We start from the raw sequence: 13007 nt of genomic DNA, 5'->3' as shown, positions 1-13007 counted from the left end.
CCAAGATCCAGAAACACAAAGCGAGTTGTCGACGACACTTTCTCTGTTCAGACACGCGGGTAGGGGGGGTAAGCCCCCTAGGCCATGTGTAGGACTCAGACTCCTCCGAACTCACAAATAGTGTTGACTTAAGTCACCACTCAGCGCAACTACCCGATCTTCAAGTCGGGCGCATGACCACCCGAAGCGCAGATCGAGCTATAGAACGCCCTCATCAGGTCACACTCGCGGTTCAGGCACAACAATTCCCGAAACGTGTGTCGAACCCTGACACCTCCGGCAGAATGTGCCTCTCGGACACTGACGTGTAAACACGTCCCTAAGTGATCGGCCCACCATTGGCCACCACTTTGCGCATCTACTCATTTTGCGAATCGGGTCTATACCCACCGAAGCGCAAAACGAGTTGGCGATCGCTCTCCCTCCGGTCACGTCCGCATATCAGGGCCATGACCCCCCGAAAGCGTGTTGGACCATCACGCACACACCCAAGTACTGGTACCTAAGTACCCGGGTGCACCACTTCTTCCGCGCGGGTTTGGCAGACCCGTCGACAGCCTCTAGTGGATTTGGTGTAGTTCTCTTGGCCGTACATCTGCAATACGCCGGACTTGCAGACACGTTTCCACTCTGCACCACGGGGAGGTGGAACTACTTCGCAGAGCAATATTAAATCCAGATGTGACTACGTTAGAGTGTCATAATCATATTGGGCATAAGATTCGATCAGAGGTTTAAGATAGCACATAAGAAATGTTGAGGTCTTAGGTCATTGTTCATAGCTGCAGTTCCAAATTCATCTATCAGAATAAAAATTGAAAAAAACTCCTCAAAAGGTGGAATATCTACAGAAGATTCTGTAGGCAAAAGAGAATTTCAACTCATTTTCAACTGTACAGCGTAAAAGTTAACCCGAATTCTGTCATCCCACAGGTGAGCGGCCGTTCCGCTGCGGCATGTGCGGCAAGACGTTCTCCCGCTCGACGATCCTGAAAGCGCACGAAAAGACGCACTACCCCAAGTACGTGCGGAAGTTCCTATCGCCGTCGCCGATCGACGGGAAGGACGACTCGCCCCAATAGTGGGACGATCTGCACCTGCTGAACTTCCTCCTGCTCTACAACCTGCAGCACCATTGTGATATGTACGGCTTCACCTGAACCTGACGCGCAGCGGAAAATCAAGATGGCGTCGCCGCTTGGAACGGCGGAAACAAACAAATTTCGATAAAAGAAAACAAACAGCAGGATCAATGCAGCAGTGGCAAATTTCCTAGAGGGAATGGAAACTGAACAACCACAAAAAGAAAACTAAAAACAAGCAAAACTAAAGCGTGATGCGACGCACAGGGGGAGCACCCGTACACTTGAAAAACAAAATAAGAAAAAAAAAAAACATAAACAAAAATAATTTCTAAACTTACGCGCATACACTTATAATGTTAGGAACAATGAAAAAAAAAACTACCATACGGAACAACAAGAGAAGCTATTACAAAACTAACCACACACACAAACAAACAAACAAACAAAAAACTCTTTAGGATACTGTTCCCCTTTGATGGTTCTCCACAACTACTTAGTTGGGGATCCCCCGTTTGTTTTCCTTTGCCTTTACCCTTAAAACCTATGCCTCTCAAACGATTATGCACACTTTGTTAGTTTGCTACACTGAAGAAAATTCATGCTGAAGATTTATGCGATTTTTCACCCAACTTTTACGTGAAAATTTTGACAGGTCTAAATAAGCAGTAAATTTCCAAAGACAAGTCCAAGATCATCGGCATGAATTTTCCTCTCAGTATAATTTGAGTGTCTTTCGTTTGACAGGTTCGAACCGAAAATCAAAAACACCTACAAAACCCTACAATATTTTGTTTGTTTTACCTTTTCTTATAGTATCAGTTTTAAGGCAGATTTTTTCATATATTATTCATAGCGAAATGGTGCGGGTGGCGCCTTTGCGAAAAGTTGTCACCCAAAAACACACAATAGCAAAGCAAGAAAGGCAAAAACAAAACCAATACTACCAGCGCAGACACATACAGACTCATACAGCAAACAAAACACCCCCGAGACGAACCATTTTTGCTAACTTTTCGCTAAAGAATGTGATTTTCGGTAAAAGAGAAGCATTACGTTCCTTATTATCTGTAGATGATTTTAGTTTTTAGAAGCAAACATACGATTGAATTACCACTGTTTTAGTGAAGCTCCAATTGGAATCCAACAAGCGTTAGAAACTAGACGAGATCTAATGATAATAATTACCTAAATAATAATTATAATAATAATGCAATTGTGTACATTGTTGCTCCCGGAAGGTGTGGACGACAGAATTATACACTGGCGGAAATTGGAATGCGAGAAGCGAAAACGTTTTCCGGAAAGACAGATAGACAAGACCGAACAGAAGAGAAAGAAAAAAAAAACAAAAGCAAACACACAACAAAACAACAATCATCATCTAACAGTTCTAGATCTAAATTCAAATCGAAAGCCCAGCATCATTGCATTGCAGAAATAGTAATAACAAGGTAGTAGAAATTTAGGCAAAAATAACTCTAGTTGCATATCATGAGAAGAGTATCACATACACTGACTAAATTACTCAGATTGAAAACAAATGAAAACGAAGGAAAACTTTTGACTTCTAGATTTGAATTATAATATTCAAGTTTCGGTTATAATATCTTTAGTATCTAATCTAATCCAAAAAAAAGAAACAACAAAACAAGCCATCGAAGGTGGAGGAGATTTTCAAAATTATTCGTTTAGGCCTTTTCTTAATTGAAAACAAACAAAAAAAACCTTTCTGCGATTGGAAACCAAAGTTCAAAATTCTATTGTTTCGGCAAAACGTGTTGTGATAAATAATTTAAAAACTAAAACAAAACCCTAGTTCAAATTTACGTTATAATGTTAGGTGAGATTTCCTCCTAAGTATTTGTTGATGAGTAAGATTAGTTGAAGCAAAGCTAAATTCTATCCATAAAACGGCGGCTTTTTCTCCCGGCCAAAATCAATCAAATGCGGCGAACATCAGCGGAGCTATTTACGGCTTGAAAACATAATTAAAAGGGAAAAACACCGGGAGAAAAGGTCTGGCCGAAGAGTTTTGATTTATCTATTCATTTGCGTAACCATTGGCTGTGATTAAAATGAACAATTTACGTTTAGAACCTGAGTATGTATTAAGTAACTTAACTATAGGGCACTATTATCGGCACTCGTTTGGAACTTCATGGATCTCAAAATTCAATGTGATTGATCAAATCAAAAACAAACTCCAATTATTAGGCATACGCGAGAGATTGTGTTCAAAATTATTCGTTATCGTACAAAAACCAAAATCTAAAACAACTTCCCCCCCTTTTAGGCTTAAACTGTTCAAAATTATTTACCCTATATAAGTTATTTAATATGTTAAGTATGGCCGGAAGGCACCGGAATCGATCCGGGCCCTCCGAGCGCTTTGCTTTTTTGGCGTTTTTAATCAACAAAAGAGAAAAACGTAAATTATAAATCAAATCTTAAACAAAGCAAAAAAGAAAAGAAAACAACACGCACATTTCTCCTCCACTTTGAAATGAGAAAGGAATCGACAAAGAAGAAAAAAAAACTAACCAAGAAAGTAGGATTAAAAAATGTTCGCAAAATTCAACTCAAAACAAAAGCAACAAAATTCTCAATTTGTTTTCACCCTTCGAATGTAGAGCAAGTTTGAAGGAAAGCCAAACAAAAAAAAATGTAACTAAATCTGAAGCACTCACAAACAACAACAAAAATCATCGTCACTTATACATTCCATTAACCGAAAATTCAAACAAAACATAACATTTTTCACCGATCAAAAGTAATCGTTTTTTCATGGCACACAGTTCATTTCATTAAAAAAAAAGTCAGAAAATATAAAATTAAAATTTATCGAAATGCTAGCGATGAAAACGACTAAAAATTATAATGCAATTTACTTCAGTGTTTTTCGAAATGTGATTTAAATTTAACGTTTAGAGTTTGCTTGATTTACCGTGTAAATTTTCACTGTCAAATTTTTTTTTCTATCAAATCAACCAGATTACACTACTGATTTGAAAAAAATTGTAAACAGCATTTTCAAAATTTTCTTTGGTTTTTTTTAAATACTGATATCTACAACTTAGCATGTCGCTTAGCATTTTTTCGAACGATTCGTGCAGCTTACGATTACCATCATTCGGCAATTGGAACTTTTAATCGGTACGGAACAATTCGTCTTTCAACGGCATCGCAGGGTCGGAGTAGGAAGGTAGGGAAAGGAAAGGGACAGGCTGTAGTGGATAATAGTTCCAAAAATATTTTTATTTTCCTCTTCATGTGTTTACCATAGCTGAAAGTTCCTTTTTGTTAATATTCTGTTGTTTAGTATAATTTTTAACTTAAATTATTAAATTTTTGTTTACTGTTTTACACAAACACAAACGCATAAACCAGCAAAGAGACAGTGCTATTTTGTGTTAGCTGGTGGGAGCGAGACGAACCGAAAACAAGGAAGCATCCCATTCGAATTACCAGAAAAGGAAACGAAAATTAAACAGGCAACACTTCTACACGCTTGAGGGAGAAATTTACATACATAGGTACATCAATACCCAGACACAAACAAACAGATAAAACAAGCAGATGAGAACTTAGAAAACGTACAGTTATGGATTCAGATTCCCGTCGCCATCGGCGGCCGAGAATCCGGATAGCAGGTTAAGCCAGAAATATAAATATATTTATTTTTTCATATATTTACATACTAACTTTTCAACAAATTGCAAAACAGTAAAGTAGTGGAATGACAAAAGGAAAACTAACAATAAACTGATTTGAAATTTGAAAACTGTTTAACACATACAAACGTACATCTATACATATGTCATGATCATACACACACAATAGAAATAAACAGGAATGGCAGACGGTTGAGAGAAGAAAAAACAATAGTCTATATCTATTGCGAAAAATGTTGGGAGGCAAAATTGAGAATTTTGTTCTAATGGATAAAATTTACAGCACAGCGTTAAGACTGTGGATAAGGCAAGCGAAACAAAGCGAGTCGTTTTGTTCAGTTTGATTAGAAGTTTGATAAGGCGAAAATAGAACTCGTGTGTATAAAGTAAGCTATTTGAAGTAAAAAAAATCAATTATTATTATACTAAATCTATTATACATACACACTTAGAAAATATTTTAGTTTTATTACAATAAACTCTAGTGCTAAGGTAAGAAACAAAAAGAAAGCAAGCATAGCAATAATTATCACTTACAATATCTTGCAGAAAAAAAAAACAAATAAAACGGAATAAACCGTAGAATTTAAACAATAAGATAATAGAACATATTTATATGAATATATTATACCTTTTATATGAAAGCGTGAAAACAGACAAAAAATCAGCATATATTAATAAACATTATCGAATGATTCACAGATGCAAAAACAAAACAAAAACAACCAGCCAATCGGCTCCTCAATTCAACCACACATCTACACACAAAAAAGACACCTCATCGTACTCACACCAAGTGACACCTTCATCGTTCACAAAATTTAAAAACAAAAAAAAACAAAAATTGCTTCCAAGAGTGCACACACACATTTGAAGAATAATATCCTCTTGTAGCCCGTTTTTCGATTCAACAACCTTCGGGCTAGTGTTTTTCGCAGTTTTGGGTAAAAATAAATAGATTTATAAAATGCAATTAAAGCTGCTTCAGTTTTGGTATCATCCAATTTTCAGAAACTGAAAACAAACGAAAAAAAACTACATCCACAAATTGCACATACACAATTAACGGAATTTTCCTGTAATAAAAACCTGTCAAAAACACAATTCATGACCCCTTTTAAACACGCCCACACACACACGAAAACACGTAAACAAATTTGACTGAGAAATTGAAGCTTTCAAAGTCGGGAACAGTGTTGCCAACCTTTCCCCCAAAATGGTTGATGTGCGGGTCTGATGAGGCAGCCGCGAAAAGTCTCGTTTCTCGGTCGGATTTGTAGCTTAGAGTGCCTCTAAACATTAAACAAAAAATATGTGAAAGTTTAAAACACAAAACTTTGCGACACAGACAGAGAAAGAGAGATATTCAAACACAGGATACTAGGAGCAAAAACATAGCGTTATAAAATGGCAGATAAAGCAGCATAAATACCGAAAAAAAACATCATTAATAGATTGTAAGAGAAGCGTTTGCACATATACACACATACACAACCACACAACAACACACTCATGAAATCTTAAATAGAATTGAGAAAATGAGAACAGCACCAACACCCTCGTTCATCATAGTAGACAATGCGGAAGAAACCGATTTGCAGAAAAAAAAAACAAAACGTTCGAACAACACACACGCTCACAAAAAAGTACGCATCGGCGCAAGAGAGGACCGAAATTCTCACAATACCAAAAAAAAAAATGCTTTGGCGTTAAAAAGTAGAAAAAAAACAAACAAAAAATCTCAACTTTGGCAAGTATAGAAGCTGGAGACGAAAACAAAAACAAAAACCTAACTGAATCGCTTTCCTCAGTTGATTGATTCCATAGTTCGAAGACGAAGCAAAAATTCAACAACATGTAATGAAGATACACAATAATCTGTGATTTTGATAATAACAAGAGGTGAAGTTAAAAAAAAAAAAAACAAAACACAAACATAAATTAACAAGACAAGTTTGGAAGAATTTTTAGGGAAAAATGAAAAAATTTTGGGCAAAACAAAGTGGTCAAAATTCAAAATTATCCGCTTGACTGCGGATGGAGACGAAATTAAGATAGAGAAAACAAAAACGATTGGCTGTAACCCTTCGGAACTGAGCTTTATTTGGCATTCAATCCTTTCGGCAAACGATTCTAGTCAAAATTCAAAATTTACACCAAAATTATAGCTTTATTGTTATCTTGATTATCGCCTGTTCAGTTTGTTTAGGTTGAAACACTTTTTCGGCATAGATATTTAGAAGGAAAAAAAAAAAACAATATATTAAACTATGAAATTTAATAAGATTAAATATAATATTGCACACTTTCAGAAAAAGGGAGTAAAAACAAACAATTAGTTGACGCTCTACGTTTAGAACGAAACAACAACAAAAATTATAAAACATAAATCACTATGAGTAAAACTTAGTTCGAGTTTGGATGGTCTACTTTGTAAGAGTAAAAAATATTTAGGGGCAAGTGACACACACATACACATGTATGGAGGCGAAAGATTCACAGGGTGGCTAATAAAAGAACAAAGCAGAACGAAGCGAACGGTGCGCTGGTTTAAGGAATCAGGAAACGTTTCTCGAAAAAAAAAACAACAACCTAGTAAACAGTTAATAGAAAAAAACAAAACTACAAGAAGATACCGCATTTGGTTTACGTTTCTTCTACAGAAAAAAAACACACGGCGAGGCTCTTATCGTACCTTTCTTCTATATGTTAGTATAGGGTTCTCTAGACTAGAAATAACAAACCGGATCATTCAAAGGAACAATAAATCAACACATGTACATGATATTTGTTGAAATGATCACAAAAGTTGTTCCACAACCGAACCAATCCCGGAAATGTTTCAAATATTTGTTTTTCAAATTCATTAATTCGTTTCACGAAACCACACACACACAACTCTTTCATACACAAAACGATACAGAAGAAGTAAAATAACCGATGAAATAATGGTAATAAATAGCTCAGGGCAACTCAAATTCTTCCATAATATATCAATAGAGAAGCAAGACGAAATTAAAATGATTAATTTGAAGTGCGAAACAACAACATAAACACACATCAGAACCTAAAGTAAAGTAAAAGCACACACACTCAAATACCTATTGACAAAAAAAATCCACAGCAAACTGCGATCATTTTACCCAACCGTATAAACAAAAACAAATCCGAAGCCTTTGCATATATGAAACCAAAACAGTTCAATGTTATTGTTTACTGTTTTTTGTTACAACACTTTTCAAACAGTTTTCCCTTTACGTTTGTTACTTGTTCAGCGATCCGATGCCACTAAATAAGCTGAATAGTGGCAACGGAATAACAATAGATAAAAACCAATAGTAAACGTGCTACTCCCGAGTACACTGGCTGCATCCTGGCACTAGGAAAGTCGGAAAGACTTCCCAAACTGTATAACTGTTGCACCGATCTGTCATACTGAGAACTGTTATACCGCAACAAAAACAAACGATAAACCCGTTCGAAACGAATCACAAATGAATTTAAAAGCAACGCAAGCGACCTCCAATCCTTTGTTTCCGATCGATTGAACAATAGATTTTCAATAACAGTAAAACAAACATAAAAACAACAACAAACAGATCCGGATAAAGTGAAGCAACACAAGTGTTCTTTCAATTTAAGCGTAAACAAACCGATGAACAAACAAAAACAACACGAGCAAAACAGGGTTAATCCGACTAGCCGAGATTAGGACAGTCTGTTGAACGCACTTGTTCAATCAACTAACCAATACAACAAAACGGACTTTATTTGCAATAGTTAAACGATTATTATTATTATACCGAATATATTAGTAGCAGAATACAAACAAATAAATGAAACAACCACAAACTGTGAGATATAAAACTGTAAACAATAGAACTGGTGATTTTTTTTACATACATACAATACAATTCAATACAACACAGCAACCAATAGTAGAGCAGAGGAAGCAAATGTTAATTGTGAGCAAGTTAGTGCAACGACAACAACAACAATAACGGAACCATTGTTGACTGTTGGGAGACTCGAGCGGGTAAAACCTGTACTGCAAGAATTGATAGCGCAACGTGAAACGATAGCGGAGCGAAAAAACTGTAAACAAAATCTAACAATAACAGGAACTGTTGTAAAAGATTAACAAAACATTAATAGGAACAATAAACATGCAACAAAACCGGATTAGGTTTCAATTTTTGAGACACACCTCCATCCCATATTGAACGACTTCAAACACAATCCCGAATAGGTAGGTGCAGAACAATTAACAATTGAAACAGTAAAAAACAAACAGGAAGTAAACATGTAGATATTACTTTACATATCAGTTTTCTTTTCATTTTTTTTCTTCAATAGAACTGTTTCAAAGTATAATAGATAAATGGTCGGTGAAAGGTGGTTAAATGTTGGATGTTTGTGATAAGCACAGTTCTACGCCGAAAGTAATAATTTTGTAAGGGTTTTCGTTCGGTTCTCGCGGTCATCTGAAGAAGCAAGGCAAAACTTCACGCTTAACAGCTCCAAACACTCTTTGTTTGGCTTCTTTCAGCGTCCTTATTAAATGTTTACAAACGTACCTATTGTTATTTTTATCGTTTAACAGCATGTTTCAGTTTACTCGGTTGCCGTTCGGTGCTAATTCTGCCCCGGAACTCTTCCAAAGTGCATTGCTCTTTGGAAGAGTTCCGGGACAAAATTAGCACCGAACGGCAATCGAGTAAACAAAAACAAGCTGTTCAACGATAAAAATGACATTAGGTTAATCTGACTGGAGAAATAAATATGATTTTCTACATAATTTTTTCCTTAAATTTCCGAATCAAAATTTTAAAAATTCTATTTTTTGACTCCATTATCAAACATCAAAAATACCACAAAGCTCTTCTACAACAGAACCAACATTCAATCACTATTGCCGACCATAACCGTAACCCAATCAATAGAAAAAGTTCAACTTAACCAATCCAATACAGTAAATCCCATAGGAAAAGATTGAAAATCAGCTAACCCAGATGTAAATCAAGTAGAATAAACATAATTTGAGTGCCAAGCTAGACACAAACTCATTAAACCACAACATACACACAGACATATTCACAGGTAAACAAACAGACCCAACCCAACACAAAACCGGAAACAGAAAATTCGCAAAACCGACAACAACAAACGATTGAAGTAAAACAAAGAACAACGTTTATCTTTTTTTTTTTGGTTTTATCCGAGTTTCAATCAACCGCGAATTTCTTGGCAAAAACTTTCAAAACAAATAGGACCCGAATCAACATTTCGAGAAACAAAACAAATGGAAACGTGACTGGGTAGTTCGGAAGAGAGAGAGAGCGAAAACTAAACAGAAAATTGCTCGCTGCGGTACATACAACTACACCCAAACAACAGCAAAACACACAAGAAAATGGAAGGGTAGAAACAATAGATTCGAAACGTTGCGAGAGTTTTCGGTGCACAGGACAAGAGAGAGCGAGAGAGAGAGAGAGAGTAATCGGTGTAAAATATTTGAAGCAAACCGGATGCTGAGAGCGAACAGAGAAATAAGAATGAGAAAGTTACTTTCAAACATGGAGCATAAAATATATATTATTAATATTAATATTATTATGAGAACAAAATAATATTAACATTTAAAACAAGAAGAAAAAAACAAATAATGATTATGAAGTAAGAAAAAAAACACACACTGTAGTGCCTGTTCCCAAAAAAATCAAAGATATAATATAAAAGATAGTCGAGGAGAAATATCTAGAAGAAAATAACAAGGAAAGTAAGGAGAGAACATTCGGGTGATGTTTTCGATGATATTTTCGGAAGCGAGAGAGCAAATCACGGAAAACTCGCGATAGAGAAAGAGAAAGAAAGGGAAAATTATGAAACGAGCAATGCTATCGGTTGGAATCTGTAACCTTTCCACAGTTTTTTCGTTCTCTTGATTTTAGCAAATAAGTTAAGTAGTTGAAAATTATTGCTAATAATTTGCCTTAGTTTTGGTCCTTGCTTTAGAAGCGTTCGTTAAAGGAGCAAATCCCTTTAAATATGATAAAAATTAAAGAAACGTACGTAGAAGTAACAGCTATACAATAGGTTCTAGCTTACTGACCTACAGTTTAATGAGTATAAGCAAAAGTTGATAAGTGAGTTCGATGGAAGAAATGAAAAAATAAACAAAAACACGACGCTAAGTTGCAGTTTTGGCAACGTTCACTAAGCAGTTTAAAAAAAACGCTGTGTATGAATCGTTATTTATGTTTTCCTAGTATAGCGGATTTTCCGCTGGAAAAAAGTGAACGTAGACCTCAAAGTCTTCGGTTTAAAAAGATATACATTTCATAATCATTCGGTTGGGAAAGTGAGCAATTTAGGCGATTTTACACAGTCGATTCCATCAATACAGAGCGCGCAATTCCCACGATCAAACTGTAGATAATGTGCAAAGTTTGTTCGCTTTGAATTGTTATAAAATATAATATTCGCGATAACATACGGCGATTGCACCAACCGAATGCAACCTTTTGTTTGTTTGTTCACCATATTTAAAAAAAAAAACACAAAAAAAAACAAACGCAATATTTACCAAGCAGAACGATTGAAATTGATGTTATGTTGAAATACCGTTATTTCTTCTCAAAACAACACAGGATAAGTGAAATACAACAGAAAAAAAACAACAATAGTAAACAGGATTATTTACAAACGATTTTTATAATTGATTTATTTACATACATAACAAAGATTTACAAACACACACACAAAAATTAAACGATCATTTGTTAGCTCCTCATTTGTGAAAGCTCCTCAAGTTGTATCAACAACAACACAAGACAAACAAACATATTTAAACAGACGAAACCGAGAATTGACTGCACAGGTTTTTCATATAGGTATATACATAAAACTTAGAAACAGAGAGAGAGAGAGAGAAAGCTAAAACAGAATTTTCTCTCGTTCGTTGACGGAGAGTGCGTAACGTCAGTTTCAATTAAATGCGACAACCAAACAGCCGAACTTCTCACGACACGTCAAAATACCGATCGAAACCCGAACGGAGAATAAATAAGCAAAAAAGAACACGAGTTTTGTTCAACCGGTAGGCAATCATGTCCATTTCAGTTGGTACATTAAATTAGAAACTTTTGGGTAGAGCACTAGCGCGGTTTGAAACTAGAAATGACCAAATTTAACTCCCACAAACACTGCTTCAACAAAACAAAACAAAAAATAAACGATTAAAGAAATCGAGATATATCGCGTGAGATCAAACAATGGAAGAAAGTAATTGAGAGAAGAAAAAAACAGCTCACTTACTCACACACTCACAACTTATAGCTGCCTTTAGATCCAAAATCTTAAACGAAACACTATCACTTCACACATCCACACACTCACGTGTTATTAAAGAAAAAAAAACAAACAAGAAAAATTACTTTGAATAAAAACTAATCAACAACAACAAAAACAAGAGAAAAAAGTATATAATCATATAGAGAACGAAACTAAATGGACATGATGTAGTGAAAAATACCAACCAGCAAAACAAGATAAATCAACCAGAACAAAAATGAATGAATGCTGAGGTGGAAACACATTGAAAAAAAACATCCTGACAGCACGATATGAAACAAGAGAATAAAAACGCTAAATTTGATACAATTTTAAATCCAGTATAAAAAAACACACCCACACACTCCCACACATAAATACACACATGAAGAGCAAACAAATTTGAAATGCATATCATAGTTGTAAAAAAACCAATTTTGACGAAATGAAGAAAATACATAAAGAAAACAAACGCTGTAAAAATATTATAATTATTAGAGACGATGATGAAAAGAAAAATCAGAAAATGAAAACACAATAAAGAAGAAAAATAAATTGATTGTTTTTTTTTTTTATTTGATTTCATCTGATCCGAAACCTTCCTTTATTGCTAACCTATTTCCTATCGACCTAACGTAGTAACCTTTTCCATTTTCAAATGTATCCTTCCCACAGAATCTGAGTGTACTGTTTTCGAGAAGTGCTGGCATCAAATCGGCATCAGCAGCACCTCCACCATCGGTAGCAGCCAACAGTGGTGCCAGTACTACCGGAAGTGGTCCAACAGCGGCTGCTGCTGCTGCAACCGGAATCATTGGGTTTCCGGGTGCCGCCATCGGTGCCATTCCCTTTGTGTTCCCGTTTGCACCGCTCGGTTTGGGTCTGTTCGATACGGATCCGAAGCGTATTCTGAATCTGC

General features: G+C 35.7%; 1 protein-coding gene across 7 annotated transcripts in view; it reads left to right on the top strand.

The window, feature by feature from the left end:
- The window catches only part of LOC129739847 (protein tramtrack, beta isoform), a 484838-nt gene extending 472516 nt beyond the window's left edge, over positions 1-12322 (top strand). For all 7 annotated transcript variants that reach the window (XM_055731379.1, XM_055731377.1, XM_055731381.1 and 4 more), the window contains one exon: positions 934-12322. In XM_055731379.1, coding sequence (XP_055587354.1) covers positions 934-1082 — 149 coding nt within the window. In that variant the 3' untranslated portion in view covers positions 1083-12322. The remainder of the gene's footprint in view (positions 1-933) is intronic.
- The last annotated feature ends 685 nt before the right edge of the window (positions 12323-13007 follow it).

Source organism: Uranotaenia lowii, chromosome 1 (genome assembly GCF_029784155.1).
Source record: "Uranotaenia lowii strain MFRU-FL chromosome 1, ASM2978415v1, whole genome shotgun sequence".
Classification (NCBI taxonomy): Eukaryota; Metazoa; Arthropoda; class Insecta; order Diptera; family Culicidae; genus Uranotaenia; species Uranotaenia lowii.
The sequence above is the reverse complement of the archived record's forward strand: the minus strand, read 5'-3'. Positions and strand labels throughout refer to the sequence as shown.